A 25996-nucleotide genomic window follows, 5' to 3' on the forward strand; every position below is an offset into this window, starting at 1 on the left:
AGATCTGCTCTAGTTACCACAGCTGCAGATCTACAAACATTCTGCTGATCCTGCAGCCAATCTGGCAACCTCGAGTCAGGGGGGAGGAGGAAATTGATTGCAGTACCAGTTTCGGCCACAATCTAACATTCACTTCCTTTAAAAGCAATAAAATAAAAAAGCATCCAAATAAAAAAGTGGCAAATCTTCTCACCTTCAGATAAAAGTAGATATATTTCACATATTAACCATATTTGGAGGGGACTTACATCTGTGCAAATGTTTGTATCTCCCAGGATACATCACCAGTTTGGGGGTATAAATTCATTAATACAAATCTTTAAAACATTCTCTCACAACTTAAACTAAACATTCTTTGTACAATTCTGTTGAACATTAAGCATAATGCCTATTTATTAATATATTATAGCCTACTGTACCATATTTGATTTTCTCATTGAATGCATATATTAAGTGAATATACCCTCACCTAAAGGATTATTAGGAGCACCATACTAATACTGTGTTTTACATGGCATTGATTCAACAAGGTGCTGAAAGCATTCTTTAGAAATGTTGGCCCATATTGATAGGATCGCATCTTGCAGTTGATGGAGATTTGTGGGATGCACATCCAGGGCACGAAGCTCCCGTTCCACCACATCCCAAAGATGCTCTATTGGGTTGAGATCTGGGGACTGTGGCGGCCATTTTAGTACAGTCAGCTCATTGTCATGGTTTAAGAAACCAATTTGAAATGATTGGAGCTTTGTGACATGGTGCATTATCCTGCTGGAAGTAGCCATCAGAGGATGGGGACATGGTGGTCATAAAGGGATGGACATGGTCAGAAACAATGCTCAGGTAGGCCGTGGCATTTAAACGATGCCCAATTGGCACTAAGGGGCCTAAAGTGTGCCAAGAAAACATCCCGCACACAATTACACCACCACCACCAGCCTGCACAGTGGGAACAAGGCATGATGGATCCATGTTCTCATTCTGTTTACCCCAAATTCTGACTCTACCATCTGAATGTCTCAACAGAAATCGAGACTCATCAGACCAGGCAACATTTTTCCAGTCTTCAACTGTCCAATTTTGGTGAGCTTGTGCAAATTGTCGCCTCTTTTTCCTATTTGTAGTGGAGATGAGTGGTACCCGGTGGGGTCTTCTGCTGTTGTAGCCCATCCGCCTCAAGGTTGTGTGTGTTGTGGCTTCACAAATGCTTTGCTGCATACCTCGGTTGTAACGAGTGGTTATTTCAGTCAAAGTTGCTCTTCTATCAGCTTGAATCAGTCGGCCCATTCTCCTCTGACCTCGAGCATCAACAAGGCATTTTCACCCACAGCACTGCCGCATACTGGATGTTCTTCCCTTTTCACACCATTCTCTAAAAACCCTATAATGGTTGTGCTTTAAAATCCCAGTAACTGAGCAGATTGTGAAATACTCAGACCGGCCCGTCTGGCACCAACAACCATGCCATGTTCAAAATGGCTTAAATCACCTTTCTTTCCCATTGTGTCATTCAGTTTGGAGTTCAGGAGATTGTCTTGACCAGGACCACACCCCTAAATGCATTCAAGCAACTGCCATGTGATTGGTTGATTAGATAATTGCATTCATGAGAAATTGAACAGGTGTTCCTAATAATCCTTTAGGTGAGTGTATATCAGTTTCAAAAACTACATTTATTGGCAACACAAATATACATGAAATCTAAAGTAGATGTCACTCTATATACCTCTGTAAATGTTATCCTGTGTGCAATTCCACAGATCATTACACATAAGCAATGTTTAAATACTTGACATTTTTTTTTAAAATTACATTTGCTTTAAGGCCCATCCTCCAAGACAAAAATATTGTCACAAACTATGAAAGCATTAAAATAAGAGTCATGCGGGGGTCATTTACCTTATTTACCATATTTGAAATTATAATTACAAAAGCATACTGTGATTTCATAAGGATTTATTGCTTATTGCTAACATGTGAACCAAAGTACAACAGTTCCTAAAGGTAAAGCTATATCATCCAGTGAACAGTATTGTTCATATTGACGTCATCGGAGGAGTTTAATCATGTTGTTGTGCTGGTCAAGTGAACTCTCTGATAACCTGGAGAGAAATGCCTTCTGTGGAAAATACTGCAGACTTCTTCTCTGGGGAAAAATCTAAAAGAAAGAACATATTTTGAGTATTGCTGTGTGTTTAGTAAATGGCGTTCTTGGCGCCACCTCGACTGAACAGAGAAACCTATGAGAAAAAACGTATCGTCCGACATTTAACCTCATATTTACCACAAACATTTACAAAGTGATTATATACTAATATATTAAAATAAAATACACGATATATATCTTTTTTCTTTTTTTTTTTTTACTTCTCAACTGTACATTTATGCTGTATTTTGGAAAAAAAATATATTAAATATGAGTTTTTGTCTGGATATTGATCTTAGAGGCAGAATTCTGCCATCTGCTGGTTAGAAGAAAACCTGTAGGAATTTCAGTTTTAGAAATAAAGTGTTTTGACCATATATATCCAGCAGAGGGCCATAGAAATCCAGTCATTGTTCGGGATCTGGCCAACTGCTCCCATCACAACTTATATATATGTTGCACAAATCTAATGTAAGAAAAAATGTCACAAAATCTCAACCACTGAGATGAAGAGTTTTTAATGAGGGAAACATCAAATGGGGTCTGAACGGACCACATGACGATAAAAATAAATAAAAATTATTGGCATTTGTGATATATTGGTTGACCACTTATTTATAGACACACAAGCATTTGTATTATATAAATATATTTAACCTGAATATGTTCTCTTACCGTGTCTGAGAGAGCTCTCTGTCAATTTTATGAAGAGATTTTCCTTTGGTCTCTGGTAGTACAAGGTAGATGAATACAACAGCTGCCATGCCAATAACTCCATACACAAAGAATATTCCAGACAGACCTATCACATCTGAGAAAACAAAGTTGGGAATTTAATACACACATACATTACATTTTACATACAGTATGATTGGCCTTCGTTGTTGTGCGTACCTATAATACTCAAGAAAGAGAAGGTCACTATGAGGTTGGCCCCCACATTGAAGCAGTTGATGAACGAATAGGCTCTTCCTCTGACTTCCTTTGGAAATATCTCACTGAGCACAAGCCATGTCACTGTGAAACACAGATACACGCAATTAAAGCATAAAGCATCAAATATCAAGTCATTTCATCAACAATATAAAATGCACCAAACAGCTCTGAAAAAAAAAAAAAAAAATCTGTCACTGTTTGGATCACCTTCCAAAGCACAAGGGCCCTATCATACACCCGGTGCAATGCAACGCGAGTGTGTTCTGCTAGTTTTAGCTCGACGCAGTCCACATGTTCCGTCCAGCTCCACGTTGTTTAAAGGTGTCATGAACTGGCTTTTTTATACTGTTGTCTGAGGTCAACTAATGACGTTCGTGTGGTTTTTACATTCAGAAACATCTTAACTAATAAGTAATAGGCTATTTTCTACACTGGTTTTGAGGCTCTCTCCTGAACGCTGGGTTTTGATGGGCGTGTCACTGGAGACTTTGGAAGTAGACGCCCACGGCTAGTATTGGATAAGATTAGCATATTCAATGAACTTCAGCTCCGCTGTCAGTGAGGAGAGATTGAGGGAGAAGCGGCAACCAGAATGATTCTCTTGACCACAGGGCTCGTAAACGTCTTTATCAAACAAACACAATGATTTATCTCTCATCCACCCACGATTGATTGGAATATTATTTTTTTATTACTTGGCCCGCCCGATCGGTGGATATAAGCGCGAACCACACACACACAAACACGCCGTTCAAATATCAAGTGAACAACGCAGATCAAGAAATTAATGTTATTTCACTATTTAAAATTCAACGGCCTGCCGACGTGCTTACGTTTTGGTAGCCCGTCTGGAAAACACTAGGGATGGGCATTTTCCCCAAATCTTGTGTTTGAATATTTGGGCTAATAAAAATCGAATATTTGAATATTGGTTTAAGTAAATTACATATTTTGACGAAATCAGAGAGAATTTGTTTTATTATTGGGCTATTAATGTGTCATCATTATTAAACAAACTTACGATTAGGCACACAACACTCTTACATTAAACAGTTTGTATAACAGTATGTTTCAAAACATAAACAGTATGTATAAACTAAAATCATAGGTCTTAGAACAAAAGCATTATAAGCTCACTAATAAAACAGAGCGCGCCAGTTATCATACTGTACACACACACACACACACACACACACACACACACACACACACACACACACACACACACACACACACACACACACACACACACACACACACACACACACACACACACACACACACACACACACACACACACACACACACACACACACACACACACACACGTTGGTCTATGTGGTTTACAGGGACTCTTCATAGGCGTAATGGTTTTTATACTGTACAAACCGTATTTTCTATCCCCTTACACTGCCCCTGCCCCTAAACCTACCCATCACAGGAAACATTCTGCATTTTTACTTTCTCAAAAAAACATCATTTAGTATGTTTTTAAGGCCATTTGAATTATGAGGACATTTGATATGTCCTCATAAACCACATTTATAGTGTAATACCAGTGTAATACCCATGTAGTTATACAAATTTGTGTCCTCATAAACCACATAAACAGGCTCACACACACACACACACACACACACACACACACACACACACACAGGTATATGATTGTCGTGTTTATATTGTTTCACATTTTCATGTTGAGAGGAACGATAATATTATTAGATGATGATATTCTCGGGTGAGCACGCGCCTCGCTGCCAGACGTTGCGGAGACTTTAAAGATAACAGTGAAGCACTTTGTGTTTTCTGTTCTTAAACCTTCGACGAAACTGAAAGCAATCATTTGACTCGAGATTATTTTGCTATCATAAGTAATCTCTCTCACTCGGGGTACAGAATGGCTTACCTGCACTCGTGAACGCAGTTACTCTTTCCTCATTCGGCTGGTTTTTGGCTTTCATGTGATTCTCGTTGTGGTGGTGATATTATGATAACGCAGTTTCATTAATTAATTTCATCAAAAGCAACTCCATTTTGTACGATCATCTAAGTTGTTCCAAACATCGCAAACAGACGACATGTAAGGGATAATGTCCACCCAGCCGGTTGTTATCGCAGAATAAACCCCTCCAGAGTGATCAGGACCCCGAGGCGAAGCGGAGCGTCACTCTGAAGGGGTTTATTCTGCGATAACAACCGGCTGGGTGGACATTATCCCGCTTATTACACGGCTACTAGTCTCAAATAAATAACTATTAGACACAAAACATTATCTTGAGATTAAATATTTTATTAGCTCTTCCGCAAAGCTTCCGCGAAGAAAAACAGCTCCGACCTGCTTTAAGCCTTTATCTATTGCTGCTAAATGTTGAGAATGATGCTGAAAGGGTTAGTTCACCCAAAAATGAAACCAAGCCTATGATTTACTCACCCTCAGGTCATTATAGGTGTTTATGACATTCTTCTGTCAGACAAATACAATCAGAGTTATATTTAAAAAGTCCAGGCTAACGTTAATCCCAGCAGTAGTTGGAGCTGTTTCTGAAGTCCATTAAATGCAGCTGTCCGTCAAATAACGTGCTCCACACGACTCCGATGGGTTAATAGAGCCTTCTGATTCCAATCGATGCGTTTGTGTAAGAAAAAAGTATTTCACAGAGCCGTGTAATAATGTGTGATGAAACACACTAAACTTACTAACACGCTCCACAGCGCCACCCAGTGGATTTAGTTATAACTGTGAGATTTAGAGGGATTTGTCATGGATTCAGTGCATTTACGGCCAGCAAATCAATGCATTAAAATTCAAATAGTATTTTTAGTTTTCGAATATCAATTATAGATCGGATATTCGAAAATTTGAATATTCGTGCACACCCCTAGAAAACACACAGCCCCGGGACATTGGTCTTTGCGAGCCCTGGCCCATACATGTCCGATCTGATCCCAAATCGCAATGAACCAACAAATAAAGGATTCTCCAGCCTGTGACAGCGTGCTAAGGTATGTTCTTTAAAACACGTACACATAATCAATATTATCTTTAACAATACAATACTATCATAAATAAAAACTCACATAAGTGTGCTGCACCATTCCTGTCAGATCCAACATAGAAGCACAGAATTGTTTTAATATCAATGTCTGCAAATCAAATCCAGTATCTGAGTTTTATTTACAAACGATTCCGCAGGGAAATGAAGCAAACAAAGGTCCACTCATTCCTAATATTAGGATTGACTCAGTGAAAACCACTGACCGTTGACCAACACACACCTGCTCTAAAATCAATAGTGCAGTATTTCTGTGTTATTTAAAGTGTGCATCATATAGCAATATGAGCCTATAGGCAGTGCACAACACACACACACACACTCTGATTATTACACGCACAGGGACGTGCAGCAACACACACACACACACACACACACACACAAGTTTAAATATAAAAAAATTAAGGGATTCCTCTTTGGAGAAACGTTCAGTCTTCCTGCTCACATGTAAATAGTGAATCCTCCATGGTGCAAGCACAATTGACCATTTTACTCATGGAGTCGCATTAAGATCTCCATATCTCTGGAACTGAACCATATAGGGCCTTTTAATTAATATACCAAAATAAATGTTTGTTAAGAACCAGAATCTGAAATGATATGAAGATATCGTTAAGACTTCTTGAGTTAAAGGCATGCAAACTTGGGGTAAAAAAACACAAGAAGTGCTTTTTTTCCATTTTTGAACGGTCACCGTTGGCATATGATGCAACACAGATTGCTAAAGTCAACGGATTTAACTAATAGACCTACCAATCTCTGTGTGCAAATAAAATAATGATGCTGCCATCTTTCTAAAGTCATTTTTACACCTCTGTCATTTGGCTCCAAATTAAAAATTGTCAAAATTGTGGATTACTCAGTAACTGAGCCATGGCTTTAATCACTATTTATGTGTCTTTCTTCAGCAAAAATATTAACAAAATAAAAAATTTGAGCTGGGGAAGTCTCCAAAATTTGGTTGATTTGACATGGATGTAGAAATGTAAACTCAAAAGGCAACTTACTTGGTCCAAAGCTCACTGAGAAAGCGCTCACAACCGCCATTATGCAGATGAAAATGATCCACTTATACATATCCGTTGAGTGTGATAACATTATTGAATGTCCATGAGCATTGTGCGTTTCATTTCCAGTAGATGGAGTGCTTTGGAGAGCCACGTTTTCTTGATTTTTAGCTGGTGAGGTCAGATTTCCATGTGGCTCCAATGAAGAGCATTGTTTTGTTGTATCAATAACTGACTGTCCACACAAGAAACCAGAGAGTATTAATCCTACAGCCAGCGCTGTGCATCCACCAATCAGAAGTGATCTTCGGCCGACCTTGTCTGAACATATCATTGCCAGTAGAGTAGCAATGACTTTAACCAAACCCAGACCCACTGATGCAAGAACTGCAGATGCATTGCTTTTAAATCCCACTGAGAAAAGGATGGTGGAAGCGTAGAAAAGGACATTTGGCTGACCTGTGAATTGTTGACCGAGCACCAGCCCGAGACCAATGGCAGTCCTTCTGCGCATGTTATCTTTGGTTCTGAACAGGTCAAAGATGCTATATTTCACATGCTCCGCTTCCCTATCATCTTCCGTAATGAGGCTTACAGAGGTTTGCTGAGGTAGAAACCCAATGGACACCAACTGCACAAGGGACGGTACAATGGCAAATCCAAACATGTACCTCCATCCTGCTTGGACACCGGATAAGATGTAGTTGACTGCATAAGCCAACAAGATCCCAATAGTAATTCCAACTTCATACAGGCTCACCATCAAGCCTCTGCGATGGGGAGCAACCATCTCAGAAACAAAAATACAGCAGCTCATGGAGGAAATGCTCATTGCAAAACCAATGATGGCCCTGCCAACCACTAATGCCGAAAAAGACATGCTTGCAGTTAGGATAATGGAGCCTCCCAGAATGAGGAGGTTACTCAGTAAAATGGACGTTCTCCTGCTATGACGGTCAATCAGCCATCCGCCGATCACAGACGCTAACAGGGATCCGATCAGAAGAGCGCTAACCACGGCTTCCTGCCGGACACATCCCAGATAGAAGTGCGCTTGGAGCTGTGGCAGAGCGCCGGATATTATTCCCAGCTCATAGCCGAACACTAGGCCGCCAAGAGTGGATGTGATGATAGTGAGCGCCAGGACAGAACAACCTGGAAAAGAGAAAATCAACAGAAATAAGACAGAAGCAATTCACAGCTGGGATGAACCGGTCAGAAATGTGAGATATAAGGTTAGAACTGTGAGTTGAAAAGTCAGAATTGAGTGATATAAAGTCATTGAGTCAATTGTGAGATATAAAGATAGAATTGTGATATAAAGTCATTGAGTCAATTGTGAGATATAAAGATAGAATTGTGATATAAAGTCATAATGGTGTGATATAAAGTCATAATTGTGAGATATAAAGTCATAATTGTGAGATATAAAGTCATGATTGTGAGATATAAAGTCATAATTGTGAGATATAGTCATAATTGTGAGATATTAAGTCATGATTGTGAGATATAAAGTCATAATTGTGAGATATAAAGTCATGATTGTGAGATATAAAGTCATAATTGTGAGATATAAAGTCATGATTGTGAGATATAAAGTCATAATTGTGAGATATAAAGTCATGATTGTGAGATATAGTCATAATTGTGAGATATAGTCATAATTGTGGGATATAAAGTCATAATTGTGAGATATAAAGTCATAATTGTGAGATAAAGTCATAATTATGATATAAAGTCATAATTGTGAGATAGTCATAATTGTGAGATATAAAGTCATGATTGTGAGATATAGTCATAATTGTGAGATATAGTCATAATTGTGAGATATAAAAAATAATTGTGAGATAAAGTCAGAATTGAGAGATATAGTCATAATTGTGAGATATAAAGTCAGAATTGTGTGATATAAAGTCATGATTGTGAGATATAAAGTCAGAATTGAGAGATATAGTCATAATTGTGAGATATAAAGTCATAATTGTGAGATATAAAGTCATAATTGTGAGATATAAAGTCAGAATTGAGAGATATAGTCATAATTGTGAGATATAAAGTCATAATTGTGAGATATAAAGTCATAATTGTGAGATATAAAGTCATAATTGTGAGATATAAAGTCATAATTGTGAGATATAAAGTCATGATTGTGAGATATAAAGTCATAATTGTGAGATATAGTCATAATTGTGAGATATAAAGACATAATTGTGTGATATAAAGTCATAATTGTGAGATATAAAGTCAGAATTGAGAGATATAGTCATAATTGTGAGATATAAAGTCATAATTGTGAGATATAAAGTCATAATTGTGAGATATAAAGTCATGATTGTGAGATATAAAGTCATAATTGTGAGATATAAAGTCATGATTGTGAGATATAAAGTCATAATTGTGAGATATAAAGTCATAATTGTGAGATAAAGTCATAATTTTGTGATATAAAGTCATAATTGTGAGATATAAAGTCATAATTGTAAGATATAAAGTCATAATTGTGAGATATAAAGTCATAATTGTGAGATATAAAGTCATAATTGTGAGATATAAAGTCATAATTGTGAGATATAAAGTCATAATTGTGAGATAAAGTCATAATTTTGTGATATAAAGTCATAATTGTGAGATATAAAGTCATAATTGTGAGATAGTCATAATTGTGAGATATAAAGTCATAATTGTGAGATATAAAGTCATAATTGTAAGATATAAAGTCATAATTGTGAGATATAAAGTCATAATTGTGAGATATAAAGTCATAATTGTGAGATATAAAGTCATAATTGTGAGATATAAAGTCATAATTGTGAGATAAAGTCATAATTTTGTGATATAAAGTCATAATTGTGAGATATAAAGTCATAATTGTGAGATATAAAGTCATAATTGTAAGATATAAAGTCATAATTGTGAGATATAAAGTCATAATTGTGAGATATAAAGTCATAATTGTGAGATATAAAGTCATAATTGTGAGATATAAAGTCATAATTGTGAGATATAAAGTCATAATTGTGAGATATAAAGTCATAATTGTGAGATAAAGTCATAATTTTGTGATATAAAGTCATAATTGTGAGATAGTCATAATTGTGAGATAAAGTCATAATTGTGAGATATAAAGTCATAATTGTGAGATAGTCATAATTGTGAGATATAAAGTCATAATTGTGAGATATAAAGTCATAATTGTGAGATATAAAGTCATAATTGTGAGATAGTCATAATTGTGAGATATAAAGTCATAATTGTGAGATATAAAGTCATAATTGTGAGATAAAGTCATAATTTTGTGATATAAAGTCATAATTGTGAGATATAAAGTCATAATTGTGAGATAGTCATAATTGTGAGATATAAAGTCATAATTGTGAGATAGTCATAATTGTGAGATATAAAGTCATAATTGTGAGATAGTCATAATTGTGAGATAGTCATAATTGTGAGATATATAGTCATAATTGTGAGATATAAAGTCATAATTGTGAGATATAAAGTCATTATTGTGAAGCCAGATCACTTTCACTTGCTGTGATGTGTATTATTATATTGAGCTAATGCGCTGATCTATTGTGACACACAAACGCTCACACATCATGTGAAGATCGCGCACACAGAGAGGAGTGCAGAAACGTCAACACTGCCCTGTGATTTATCACTAAAGTAGATTCGAAACTCAAAAGTTATAGCATATATTTTTCTACTTTTGAAGTAACTACATGCAACACACAGCTTCACAATTAATAGAGACACTCAAAAGTAATAGAGACACGGTATGACTAATTTACACGTGCAATCTCACTCTCAATAATGCATTCAAATAACTGTACTTTCACGGTGCTAATTTATTTAAAAAAAGAAATATCCCACCTAGTCAAGCATATTTCCAATATAAACCTTGTCAGTGAACTATGAGGGCAAAAAAAGGAAGAAGAAAAAAAGATAATTCACGAGTCGAACCGAACAGTTAACTGGAGCCATTGACTTCCATGGTATTTTTTTTCCTACTATGGCAGTCAATGGCTCCAGTTAACTGTTTGGTTACTGACATTCTTCAAAATATCTCCCTTGTGTACAGCTGAAGAAAGACATTCATAGAGGTTTGAAACAACTTGAGAGTGAGTAAAGGATGACAGAATTTTCATTTTAAAGTGAACTATCCCTTTAAACTATATGGAAGCCCTGAACCGCAAAGTAAAAAAACAAAAAACAAACTATAATTCGGAGAATGAAGTCGAAACATTCCGAGAATAAAGTCAATAAAGTCGAAACATTCCGAGAATAAAGTCGAAACATTCCGAGAATAAAGTCAATAAAGTCGAAACATTCCGAGAATAAAGTCGAAACATTCCGAGAATAAATTCGAAACATTCCGAGAATAAATTCGAAATATTCCGAGATTAAAGTCGAAACATTCCGAGAATAAAGTCGAAACATTTCGAGAATAAAGTCGAAACATTCCGAGAATAAAGTCGAAACATTCCGAGAATAAAGTCGAAACATTTCGATAATAAATTCGAAACATTCCGAGAATAAAGTCGAAACATTCCGAGAATAAAGTCGAAACATTTCGAAAATAAAGTCGAAACATTCCGAGAATAAAGTCAAAACATTCCGAGATTAAAGTCGAAACGTTTCGAGAATAAAGTCGAAACATTCCGAGAATAAAGTCGAAACATTTCGATAATAAATTCGAAACATTCCGAGAATAAAGTCGAAACATTTCGAAAATAAAGTCGAAACATTCCGAGAATAAAGTCAAAACATTCCGAGATTAAAGTCGAAACGTTTCGAGAATAAAGTCGAAACATTCCGAGAATAAAGTCGAAACATTCCGAGAATAAAGTCGAAACATTCCGAGAATTCCGAGAATAAAGTCGAAACATTCCGAGAATAAAGTCGAAACATTCCGAGAATAAAGTCGAAACATTCCGAGAATAAAGTCAAAACATTCCGAGAATAAAGTCGAAACATTCCGAGAATAAAGTCGAAACATTCCGAGAATAAAGTCGAAACGTTCCGAGAATAAAGTCGAAACATTCCGAGAATAAAGTCGAAACGTTCCGAGAATAAAGTCGAAACATTCCGAGAATAAAGTCGAAACATTCCGAGAATAAAGTCAAAACATTCCGAGAATAAAGTCGAAACATTCCGAGAATAAAGTCGAAACATTCCGAGAATAAAGTCGAAACATTCCGAGAATAAAGTCGAAACATTTCGATAATAAATTTGAAACATTTCGATAATAAATTCGAAACATTCCGAGAATAAAGTCGAAACATTCCAAGAATAAAGTCGAAACATTCCGAGAATAAAGTCAAAACATTCCGAGATTAAAGTCGAAACGTTTTGAGATTAAAGTCGAAACATTTCGAGAAAAAAGTCAAAATGTATTTCGAGAATAAAGTCGAAATATTTTGAGATTAAATTTCGACTTAAATCTCGAAATTATATATATATATATATATATATATATATATATATATATATATATATATATATATATATATATATAATTATTATTATTTATTTTTATTAATTTTTTTTACTTTGCGGTTCAGGGCTTCCGTAAAACTAAGACCAAAATGTCAACAAAAAAGGTGGATATTAGAAAAATCATGCAAGAATATGTTGTTTTAAGTAGCCCACGTAGTCACATTAACCACTTCCACAACACAACACATAACTCATAATACAAATCTGCCATATTTGTTTCCTATAGAGATAACCACGATCAATGATATGCTACATTTTTATTTTACTTTAAAATGACGTACTAAAACAAAAACAAACACGAACAGGACAGGACACTTACCCATTTCTATCCGGATCTAGAGATGCTGGTTCATCAAAAACGCAACGGGTCTGCCTCGTTCGGGAACATCAAAACAAAACAGAACTCTGATCTGTTCTATTCCCGCGTCATTCATAACGCTGTCGCCATGACAACTCTCATGATGGCGCTATTGATGTAATTAGATGAAGTATTTTGCTATAAATAGCCCGCAGCTGATGTTTCTACCGTCAATCCTGCTCTCAAACTACTTCTAACTCACGTGTGGCTGTAAAGTTTCCTGAAGCCTGTTTTCAGAACACAAGGAGATTCAGACGACAAAAGCAGCTCTGACCGGTTACCGTCCCTCACAGGCGAGATGTTTGGTCATATTTGGTCATTATTTCACGCGGTTCCGTGTCGTTGTTTGCAGCTCAGTTCTTAATCTTGGGAAGTTCCTTGGGAGCTTTCCCTGAAGTCTGTGCATCCGAGGAAGTCTCGGCTACGTGGCAGGAGCTGGACCTAAACTCTTCCTGAAAACTCACTGAGCCTCGCCGAGACCGATAGGCTACACTTATCATGGGAATGCGGGATCATCTTCCCCACTAACACCTCATTCATATAATAGTATTTAATACAAAAACACTTTCTGAGAAAAAACAACGTTATAACAAAAATTAAAAAAAAAAATTGTCATTACGTTTTGGAAATATTTCTGAATCTTCTCAAAACATTTAAAATAATACAATTAATATAATATAATATAGGGTAGGGGCGAGTGGGGTAAAGTGAGACTTTTATATTTGTATTTATTTTGTACATTTGTTCCCCTCTATGCGAGCTAAAATGATATATTAGTCAAATAGACACATTTCCCATTAATTCAGGATGTTTCCTATATGGAAATTATTAGAATGTATTCAGGACGAAGGTCAGTGAAAATATGATTCTTTAAAAAAAAAAGTGGTCTTGTGTCTCACTTTACCTTAGGAGTAAACTGAGACAGACCAGAGAAATCAAGGGGTAAAGTGAACCACTTACTTTTTCCACTCTGAAACTAGCATAACAACACATGTTGTACCAGTTTAAATCCTGACAGCTAGCTTTCTAAACAATTGAAAGTAACTCTGGACAAAATCAAATAACACATAATATTCAAATGTTTTAATTAACATTCAAATGACAGATAGAACCAGTTAGATTAGAAACCAGGGGCCTGTTCTTCGTACGTCGCTAACTCCGTTAGCTGGATTTGATTGTTGACGATTTGGCTTGATCTCGGATTGTTTGGTTCTTCAAAGCTCATCCTGGACTTGCTGTCATAGCAACAGGTCCGTTTGCTTAAACCTTCTCTGGCTTATTTTATGTAAACAGGATTAGATCGCATCTTGAGGTGATACTTAAAATCTGTCCCAGCCACTGCTACTTTATTACAAGAGTTCATTACTGAACCAGGTGCGATAATAATTTAAAATAATAATAAATATAAAAGTTTATTTGAAAATAATAGTTTAATGCTGTGTACAATTTGTGTATACTGTAGACACAGTCACTTGATTAAGAGATTTATTTGTGAATTGTGATGGAATAATTACTTTATAGTTGTATTTGAGGTTTACACACATTGTGTAGTTAATCTTTGTTGTGCTATAAGCCGGGTGCACACTGTGCGATTTTGGCCACGATTTGGCCGTCTGAGACAAATTTAGCAAATCCTAAAAGATTCCTCATGGGTCCTGCACACTGTGCGATTTTTCAAAATCCTTTGCGAATGTCCCTTGTCAGACTGTACGAACATGATCCCCGATGTAAGCTTTGCCACACTGTAAGATCTCAGTTGGCATTAATGTCAGACTGCACGATAGTGACGGCACGCTAAAAACGGACGCGCACAAGAAAATTCGTCCGGAGTTTTATATCATCAATGAATGACGCGTTCAGTGACAGTGAGCTGCATTACACGCGGGACTGAAATGCTGGCTACAAAGAAATCTCTAGCACTCGTTTTGGTCATAGTTTGTCTTGAAAAACGGAGATATTTGACTGTCGTCGTAGGAGAAGTCACACTGCAGGATTGTGTGCCAAATCTTCTGACACTGCCAGAATTTTGTCTGAGGTTAAATTTGATCGCAGAGCTCATTAATCGGCTGCCGGTGGACATGTCAAACTAACGACCAAAGACGTCAGATTTTAGCGTAGGGTCAGAGGAATCTTTTAGGATTTGCTAAATTTGTCTCAGACGGCCAAATCGTGGCCAAAATCGCACAGTGTGCACCCGGCTTCAGATCCTACTTTAACTTTAATTAAACTTTAATTAATATTGTCACATAACAAATCTGCTTCAAATTGAATTAAAAATGAAATTACAACATTAAAATAAAAATGTAAAGTGTGTACAAATATTACAAAATCGTGAATATAAATAATTAGGAATCATGTTCATCAAAACAGTGCACATTTAATGTATCTAACTTTTACGTTGGTTTGGTCGTTTGTCTTTTTTAATTATATGATGTCATTACGTTGTCTTGACGCCAGCCAATCGCTGCATTGCTGATCGTGGTTTCGGGTATCGATCATCTGCCCTCTTCAGGGAACACAGGCACGAGCAGTGATCTCAGATAATTTAATCCAGATATATTAATCCAATCCGCAAATTCGTTTGAAGAATTAAATTAGCCAGAGATCAGTTATCAGGATTAAAAGATCTGGGATCTGTCAAATCATCTCGGATGTATTAAGCGAGGTACGAAGAACAGCTATAGCGAGTGTGTTTACATGCACACCATAAGCTGATAACTCCAAAATATCAGCTTATTGAAATGATCAGTTTTCCCCGTTTACATGCAAACCAGTAAACTGACACCGCAAGTAAACCGCGTTTACATGACTTTATTAATAAACCGGGTTATTTCCTTGTAGTGACGTCAAAAATAATAATGTCCGTATCTGACTCTGAGTTTTCCAAATGTTCCGTCAGTTGTGATGTTAATAAAGCGTGTCAGCGGGAGATTTACGGCTCATATTATCCCTCATCAGCTCCAGATGAAGCGTTTAGACTGAACCTCTTCTACTTCTGCTGACTGAGATGAGAACACATCTTTACAATGCTCTGGGTCTTAAAAGAGTCTGCGTTTGTGATATATGTCCTTATTTCATGCTAAACTCTCGCTCTTCTGGATGCATTTAAAGGAGTACTTCAGTGCTGGGAAGATGAATCTGTATTTAAACTGGGTCATCAATGTAGTAGAAATGTGAAATTATTTTTTAATTTGGTGCCTTCTAGACTGAGAAAAGACAGAAAATGTATTTTTTGTCTCAGGGATGAAAGACTACAATTCCCAGAATGCTTCGCTGCCCTGTGAGGCCATTCCCAAAGCCACCGCTACTGGATTACTGTGACTGAGTTGGAGAAGACACTACAATTAAAAACTGAACGTGTGTGTTCAACAGTGATGCCAGTAACGCGTTACTCTAATCTGACTACTTTTTTCGAGTAATCTAACGCGTTACTATTTCCAAACCAGTGATCAGATTAATGTTACTTATCCAAGTCACTGTGAGTTACTATTTTAGTCATTTTCCTTACTAAAAACCGACAGCTTATCAAAATTCTTGAGCCCTTGTTTTTTGTGTGTGTTTTTTTTACATTGTTGCAGCCATTAAAATAGTTCAGTTTTGTTTTTAATGTCAAAGTAGTTATTTTTCGTTTTGCTTCTTTATTAACCTAATTTAGAAGAATGTTCAGAGCAATTTTTTGTTTGGTAAATTAAAGTTTATATAGGCAAGACAATTCAAGAGTTAGATTGAGAGACTAGGCTATTAAACATGCGGTTAACTCACTGGGTCGTCACATAAAAAAATTAAAACTTTAATTTAACAAACAAAAAATTGCTCTAAACATTTTTCTAAATGAACTTAATAAAGAAACGAAACGAAATATAACTACTTTGACATTAAAAACAAAGTAGGCTAGTTATTATACCACCACAAAGGCATTTTTGACGAGCTGAGGCAGGCTGATAGATTAGCCTACTGCTCGCAACGGCGCTCAAAAAAACGAAACGGGCTACACAATCTAAAGAAGAAAAAAAAGTACATGCAGGTTGTCTTATAGCCTACCTTAGACTTCAGCAAAATTAATATAAATCCGATCTTCAATTCCTGCGGTATATGCTCATTTAACGGAGTTCACATCAAAGCAAAAGATTCCAGCATTTTATTCAGCAGCTCATTTCAAATTCAAAGATCGCAATATGAGAGAGAGAGACCTAAGCACTGGTAAGATCATTAGTCTCATTCATTTATATTGAAGATGATTGTGTTTTGTGTGACTTATTTTAAAGTTTCATTTACGGCCATATGCGTTGGCTTGCTTTACTCTTTTGCAGCGATGTTGCAGTAGCACTATCATATCTATCTGACTACAACATAATACGCTCTCACACATTTATTTTTTAATTATTTGCCAGGAGTAAAATTTACACAAGTGGTTTAAACAACCAGATACATTTACATTTGTCCGGTTTAGTTTGAAATGCTTTCATGCACCTTCTGAATCGGTTTGTTTGAGTGATCGGAATTAAATACGTCTCGAAGGACTCTCGGAAGGCATTTAGGCCTCCTCCTGGTCATTTCGCAATCAGATAGATAGGCCTACCTGGTCAGAGAAAACGAATGAAGGAACCAGTTGTAAAAAGGCCATAACTCCAGCAGCTGCACTGAAGAAATGGACTCTTTAACCCTGCGCGAGCCATATCTTGACAGTGGCGCAAGCTATCATGGTCTCATGTTGTTTCCACCAGCACATCTCATTGTTCATTTTAATTATTAAAATAAATATAAAACGAAGGAGAAGCCTAAAAAAAGGGGCGTAAAAAAGTCGGGGCCGTCAGGCTCGGGCATAAATGCAATAAAGTGTGTTGCCAAAAACGGTTGTCATTTCTATTTTGAGGCGTCAGGGGTGTTGTCGGCAACTGCTGAATGCAACTAATAAAGTAACTTGTAATCTAACTTAGTTACTTTTAAAATCAAGTAATCTGTAAAGTAACTAAGTTACTTTTTAAAGGAGTAATCAGTAATCAGATTACTTTTTCAAAGTAACTGTGGCAACACTGCTGTTCAATATAATGAGTGAGTCGCCGCGCGAGTCTCACAGCACTGAGCACTGACTGCAGGAGTGAGATAAATGAGCTGATGAGCTCTCGTGATGAGAGCTGAGGTAATCGCCACTACACTCCCGGCATACATTCACAATGCCAGTTCAGTCTGGCGAGTTTCAGTTCATGCCTTAGGAAGCTTAACTTTCATAGAAATTAATTTGAGAAGTTAAAAGACTTCCATTGCTCACCATCGCTCCGTTTAAATGAGTGCCTGAGCTGAGCTGAGCTGTGAGTGTGATCTCCATCCTCATGCGCGGGTTCAAAACATGAGGAAATGGCTCCCTCTGCTGGCTGTAGTCTTTAGCCTTTGGCCAAACATTCCTCCTATGATGGAAATATCATCAATTTGCGTCATAGGAGGAATTTTTCCAGAAATAAAAAGCATAAATCTCTTGTCTCAGGGGGATATAAGGGGGGAAAGCACAATGCCGCCGCCGGTGTGCGTACACTCATTGAAAATAATATGTTCGAATTTTAAAGACGTGGCACGGTGCTGTATTTACTTTTGTATGACCTGGAAATAAATGTGTAGGCCTATATAATGTTATATGCTACACTGATTTTATTTCGGGTGCGGGTCGGGTGTCGATTCTATATTAAGCGGGTCGGGTCGGGTGCGGATTTTAATTAGTGCTCCGTGTCGGAAAACGGGTCAGATGCGATTTAACGCACCCCGGTTACGGGCGGTTGAGGATTTACACAATTGGACCCGTGCAGGACTCTGCAATGAGGCGACCCCCAAAACAGGAATGGTTTTACAGGTGGAGGCCACCAACATTTTTTCCCCTAACTCATCTTTTCTGACTGTTTTTCACCAGTCTTGCATTTGGCTAGGGTCAATGTCACTACTGATAGCATGAGGCGATACCTGGACCCTACAGAGGTTAGAAGTTTTGCTGTGTCTCCCAGCACAGCCTCAAGAGCATGGAGGAGATTGCAGGAGACAGACAGTTACTCTAGTAGAGCTGGACAGGGCTGTAGAAGGCCCTTAGACCATCAGCAGGACTGATATCTGCTCCTTTGTGTGAGGAGGAACATGATGAGTACTGCCAGAGCCCTACAAAATGACCTCCAGCAGGCCACTGGTGTGAATGTCTCTTACCAAACAATCAGAAACAGACTTCATGAGGGTGGCTTGAGGGCCTGACGTCCTCTAGTGGGCCCTGTGCTCACTGCCTGGCACCGTGGAGCTCAATTGGCATTTGCCATTGAACACCAGAATTGGCAGGTCCGCCACTGGTGCCCTGTGCTTTTTACAAATGAGAGAAGGTTCAGGCTGAGCACGTGACAGACGAGAAGGTTTTGGAGAAGCCGTGGAGAACATTATGCTGCCTGTAACATCTTTCAGCATGACCTGTTTGGTGGTGGGTTTGTGATGGTCTGGGGAGGCATATCCATGGAGGGACGCACAGACCTCTACAGGCTAGACAATGGCACCCTGACTGCCATTAGGTTTCGGGATGAAATCCTTGGACCCATTGCCATCCCCTACATTGGTGCAGTGGGTCCTGGGTTCTCCTTGTGCATGACAGTGCCCGGTGACAATTTAGCAAAATTGACCAGCCTGCTAAATAATTTTTCCACTTTGATTTTCATGGTGTCTTTGAATTCAGTCCTCTGTAGGTTGATCATTTTCATTTCCATCAAACGATGTGGCATCCTTTCTTTCATAACACATTACCGAGTCCATATAAGTATCCACAAGTTTCCTACGCCCCATGAACCCTTGCGTCAAAAGTGGGCGCGTCTTCCGGTTCGAAATAAACAAGCGGGACGACATTGACATTTAACAACTGACAGTCATTCAAGCTATCCAAACGTGCTAACTATGTGGGAACACAACCTCAACGAACTTAAAAATGGTGAAACAACAGTACCTTTACCCTCCGCTGTAGTTGGTTGGGAAGATGACATAAAAAAGTTGCCTCGTATCACGTACGGTAACGTTAGTATTTTTAGCTATTTTCTTGATTCAGTAGCCTGTGATGGTAAGGCAATGAGCAATTTGAAAAGCTCAGAGGCGTATCAGTATCTGCATAGTGATAAAGTCGGTCGGGTGTTATTTAAGGATGTTGGAAACAACCTAGTTTATCTAAAAGCGGACGTTGAGCCGAGCCAGAGCCTTCACGTATCCCATCATAAGGCCTGGGTGCTAGCATCGGTGACAGGTGAAGTAACATGAGCCCCTTTCACACTGCACTGTAAGCAATTGCTGTAAATTTACAGCCAATTTTCAACACTAAAATGCCGTTTTCTTGTTAAACAGTTTAATACTGTAGTTAGCAATGCATTGTGGGCTGCTTAATTTGGAGGAACAGGAAAGAGGCCCTAAACAGTATGCTAATGTTTTAAATTACAGTACACGACAGTATTTTTTGGAAACTGAGTGTTGACTGTGGAGTTTGTTGTACGTTCAGAAGTTTGATACAACAAATCGAGGCTACTGCTTTTGGACAATTTTCTTTAATGAAACCTAGAAATAATTTGCCATTAACTCCTGGGGAGACTTCAGGAAACATTATTTGGATAGGAGATTTTCCAGAAGAGGACACACAGTTTAGAGGACGTGCTGGATATCATCGAGTGTTCTTCATCAACCTCTATCGGGTCTTGCATCTACAAAATAAACGGTAATTGAAATTTTTTTCATTTCGCAAATAATTTTTGATATCAAACTGATGCTCAGGAGCTTATCTTGCTTGGTATTTGAACATTTCATTTAACAGTGAGGCTCAGATTTGAATAGCCAAAACAATATTACTTTTGGGTGTTTTTTTGTTTAAATTTGGTAACATTTGCAGTAGAACTCCCCCAATACCTGTAAAAAATAAAATTGCTACCCATAATTTTTTGATTGCCAAATCTATTTAGCAGTTTGACTGTAGGTACTTAGCCTACCTCATTTGCCTGTAGGTTGCTCTCACCTAGTGTTTACTAATTATTGACCTTTTATAATTTTTCTTCTTAAAAATCTTACCATGGTAAGAATAATGTATTTGTTCCCTACAGGTGTCTGCTACTTCAGCTGACATTGAGACAATTTAGTCTTCCTGCAAGTCCTAGTCTGATACTGCCTAGTATATTTCATTTAGATTCATCGATAGACACATTCTATATCATTTACACAAGGTAATATGTATGCTTTGACTTGAAGTTTCAGGTGCAACTGGGCAAGTCCCAGTTAAAGGTTGGATAATCATCTCTGAGGACCGTGTAATCTCTTAGGGCATCACACCAACATTTGCAATGGGGCTTGCTGCTGTATTTGCAACTACATTCAACCTTCAGTTTCAAGATGAGGGACCCTGCACTCTGGAATTCATTTAGAGGTAAAAACTCTTCATTACTTGTCATCATTATATGGATATATACAATTAAATTAATTTGTTTGTATTTTTTTCCGCATAAAATGGTATTAGTACTGTACATTTCAAGCCACACACATGGTATTTTGCTTGACTATACAGGCTTTATATACTAAATTGTAATAATTAAAAATATATATGTATGTATATAATTTTTTTAACTAAATATCCAAATAAATGTAATTACTAAACTAAATTAACTATAATAAACTAAATTACTGATCTGCCCACATTGTCGCTATATGATATTTGAAAGGAGCTGATGACATCACTTTTTTTCAGCCGAACAAAATTCTGTTGCATTATTTTCATGTTTAACACTGTGTAACTGCTTTGAAATAATCTGCATCGTAAAAAGCGCTATAGAAATAAAGTTGACTTGACTTTAAAATAATTTAATTTGATGTCACTTTTATATGTCATTCAAGTCCACTCTATTTGTGCAATGAAGAAAGACAAAAAACAAAACAATTCATTGCATTTAACTGAAAGCATGTTGTTGCAACACTCTGATCTTAGACTATTTTGATTTCAGGTGCTTTGTTGGTATAAATCCAGAGAAAGGGACAAAGGCCAAAAGGGGCAAGGTTGTCTCCAAGAAGAACGGTATGATCGTCCAGAAGAAGTCTTTTGAGACACGTCGCCATGCTACTGAAGAATCTCCTTGACTTTCAATGGAACTTTGATATAAATCGGTGAGCTCTTTAATCTCGCTCTCTTTGTTTTGACAGTCTGGCATTACCACATTAAACCACAAGAGAACTGGTATTATTAACTTTTGTAAGCATTAGCTTGGAGTGTATACTGTACGTTCGTGATTTTACAGTTTATTTATTATTATGATTGTTTGTTGTTGTTTGACAGTGACAACACTGGAATAATACTGCAGAGAGGAACAGCGGCTACCAAAGTGATGGACATCTCTCCTGGATCCATATAAACTAAGATGTAAATACACAAGCTACCTCAAATGACTACTTTAAGCGGTAAAAATACAAGCCTACCTCACAGGACAATTTAAAAAGTAACCTGAAATGAAATAAACCCTAAAATGTTTTAATTGATGCATATTATTGATGCCTACTCTCAAAATGTTGTACTGTACTTTGTAGGTCTTCAAACTTATGTGTTAAATTAAACTAGGTTTTAATTAACTAGGTTTTTCCCTTCATGTTTGGTAAGGGTTAGGGGCAGTCTCTGAGCAATTTAAAGGGTTAGTTCACACAACAATGAAAATTAGCCCATGATTTCCTACCCTCAAGTCATCCTATGTGTATATGACATTATTCTTTCAGACGAATACAGTCAGAGTTATATTAATAAATGTCCTAGCTCTTCCAAGCTTTATAACGGCATTGTTGTTCTGTTTTTTTAAGTCCATAAAAGTGCACATATACATCATATAACTGCTCCACACGGCTCCGGCAGATTAAAAAGGGCCTTCTGAAGTGAATTATTGCGGACAGAAAAATATCCATATTTAAAATTTTATAAAGTAAATTATCTAGCTTCAGGCTAATCACCGTTCTTATTCAGCTTATGAAAAAAGTGTAGCGCCTCTCGCAGTTCAAAACGCTTGCGCTACGTCTGACATTGCACACCAGTTACGCACGTCAGACGTAGTGTAAGCATTTTGAAATAAAAAGAAGAATCTAAAAGAAGAATGTCATATATACTGACTTGAAGGTTAGTAAATCATGGGCTGGGTGAACTAACTCTTCAAGTTTATTGCCATAGTCTAAAACAGATACTACTAGGCTCTTTTTGCTACTAGAAATCTCGTAGAAATGCCCAACAGGATTTTGTTTTATGTTATTTTTTTTCATTTTTTGTGTTCATGCTAAAATTGACATTGCTCTTTGGAATAAAGGTATTTGATTTTGAAGTTATTGCTTATTTTCCATAATATTCACAATAATGCATATCTTAAGCAATTGCCTATAGCCCTGAGAATACTGAAGTTAATTGCAATTAATATTGATTGCAACGAAGACTGATATTTTAGGAAACTGCTAAATTTATTGTGTTTCTAATACAGTAAAAAATAAAAAACTTCTTTAAAAAATGCAACATATTTCTGTGATTATTTGAAAATTATAATATATATTTATATATTGAAAATATATTGTTTAGGTTGTTACTTTAATTCTCACAGTTTACTGTATTAGACTGTGAAATCATTTAACAGTGTGACTACAGACATATACAGCATTTCTGGTTTACAGACTACTACTGTAAAGTCATTTTACATATGAATACCGTAAAAATAACGGTATACTGCTGGCGTCTCTGCTGCCAGCTCTTTACTGTAAATTATAAAAATACAGAAATATACCGTTTTTCTAGTTTACAGACTACTACCGTAAAATCATTTTACATATGAATACTGTAAAAATAACGGTATACTGCTGGCGTCTCTGCTGCCAGCTCTTTACTGTAAATTATAAAAATACAGAAATATACCGTTTTTCTAGTTTACAGACTACTACCGTAAAATCATTTTACATATGAATACTGTAAAAATAACGGTATACTGCTGGCGTCTCTGCTGCCAGCTCTTTACTGTTATTTTACAGGGAAATTTTTTACAGTGTGCGATTCCGGATACACGGATAATGCGACCCGGCATTTGTTCCCGGGCCGCTAGATTTGGTCCATTCACACTGCCAGCGAAATACCGTAATATGTGCGCTTTCATACACAACCCATAACGGTCCCGGGTCGAGTTGACACGTGACATCCTGATGTGACGTATAACGGCGAGCGATCTCAGCTTCAGCACGGATAGTAAGGAGCTCCGTGGTCTCGACTTGTGTCCGGTTTGCGCACATTTCTGCTTGTTTAATTGTAGTTTCTTTTGTATACGAACACTCTCTGCGTTTAAAACACTGACGAGCTCTTCTGGCACTGCAGGGTTGTATTACTGAAAAAACAAGCTCTAGGAGTCGCACGATAACTACGTACACGTTGCGGCATTAGTTTCGGCTTTTGTTCACACAGCGCTCGTCCCGGGTCGAATACCGCAATATTACTAGGTCCCCGACCCGGGTCGAATTCGGTAATCTGGTCTGATGTGCAGTGTGAAAGGGGCTTTACAGACAGCGGGTTGTTCATGTATTGCAGGGCCAGGACGCTCTTGTAGTCATGCAGCAGCACTTTTTTGGAAGGTCAGTAAAGTAAGGACAATTAAGTGCACTGTGTTTGTTTATTGTATTGCGATATTATTAATTAACTAATAAATGTACTAAATTGAAATGTTTAGTGTGTGTCATTCATTCATGTTCTGCATTGCTTCACAGAAACTTTCACTTTTAACCCTTGTGGCACAATCTGGTAAAAAAAAAGTACACATTTAAAATTTGAAGCCTTGCCAACAACACAATGAAAGCCTAAGATGTGAATAGCCCTGGTTTACACTATACAATCAGTTTTAGTCCACGGATATTCTGAAGAAATAAATACACAAAGACAGTAATTATCAAAACATTTTTAACTTGCACTTTCAGTTAGCAGTGGTATCCAGAACATTTAATTAAATAAAATTAGCATGTCGAGCCCTGGGTCAGCGTCTCTTCTCCGGTGGCTTCTCGTAACCCAGAAAAAGCGTTGGGTACGGGTTATCCTGTGTTGGCTTCTTGTCAACGAAGTGAAACGAACACACAAACATATGTTTGGGTGGTTTTTTAAGTTTAAGTTCAACCATATTCTTTTTGGTTCGTCGTCTATTGGGAGACGATGGAAACTGTACCATCGTTGGCAGGAACACTCTGACTTAGTTTTTGGCTTATGTTCAAAACACTCACGTTTACGCCACTGAATTAGTTTAGTCCGGTTATTTGTACACCCGCGAACAGCACATGTTGTCCCTGAGCTTCGCAACGACATCTCTCTTAAAGGTTTGCGACTTTACATATTAAAACAATTATCCGAATTATTACACAAAAACGTAGCCTCGTCACTAACTAGCACACAAAATAACATTGGCAAACTACTTCCGCTGCCTCACCGGAAGTTGTACCCACGTTCTTTTTTACAGTAGCGCCCCCCGGAAAAAGGTGGATAGCTATCCAGCATGATATTTTTCCCCATTGAGATCTGATGTGTTTTTAAAGTGTTACTTTCATTTTTTTGAGCAGTGTATATGGGTGGTTGACATATTTGGCTGAAAAAAAAGTTTAAAAAAAAATCTCAACTGTAAGTCATGGAACTTATTGGGTTATATTCTACCAACTCTTATATATATATATATATATATATATATATATATATATATATATATATATATATATATATATATATATATATATATATATGGTCTTGTAGATTTTGTCTGGAAATTTACACTTATTCACTAGCCTAGCTAACTGTCTTAGTGACAAAAATTGTCATGTGGTGTGACATGATTGTTATTGTGTATTAAATTAAAAGGGGTATAATATGATGAAATGATTCTTTATCATTTCAATATAAAAGCATTTTCTTGCTTTTATTCAGAATCTAAATTTGTGAAATGTGATTGGGACAGTCACGCCATATGAGCTTTTTCTG

The 25996-nt window shown here is 37.1% G+C and overlaps 1 protein-coding gene and 1 long non-coding RNA gene across 2 annotated transcripts; one reads left to right on the plus strand and one right to left on the minus strand.

The window, feature by feature from the left end:
- Positions 1-238: 238 nt before the first annotated feature.
- slc2a10 (solute carrier family 2 member 10) lies at positions 239-13456 on the minus strand. The gene is made up of 6 exons (XM_067431403.1): positions 13205-13456; positions 12964-13111; positions 7146-8300; positions 3041-3163; positions 2822-2957; positions 239-2158 (listed from the first exon to the last, which is right to left on the minus strand). Exons 2-6 carry the CDS (start codon positions 12965-12967, stop codon positions 2065-2067), a joined length of 1512 nt encoding a protein of 503 aa, XP_067287504.1. The 5' UTR covers positions 12968-13111; positions 13205-13456; the 3' UTR covers positions 239-2064.
- A 6828-nt stretch (positions 13457-20284) lies between these two features.
- On the plus strand, positions 20285-24012 carry LOC137058147 (uncharacterized). Its single transcript, XR_010900604.1, has 3 exons — positions 20285-21412; positions 21984-22143; positions 22313-24012. It is a non-coding gene; the product is annotated as an uncharacterized lncRNA (long non-coding RNA).
- Positions 24013-25996: the final 1984 nt, after the last annotated feature.

The sequence above is a fragment of the Pseudorasbora parva genome, chromosome 22, assembly GCF_024679245.1.
Source record: "Pseudorasbora parva isolate DD20220531a chromosome 22, ASM2467924v1, whole genome shotgun sequence".
Lineage (NCBI taxonomy): Eukaryota > Metazoa > Chordata > Actinopteri > Cypriniformes > Gobionidae > Pseudorasbora > Pseudorasbora parva.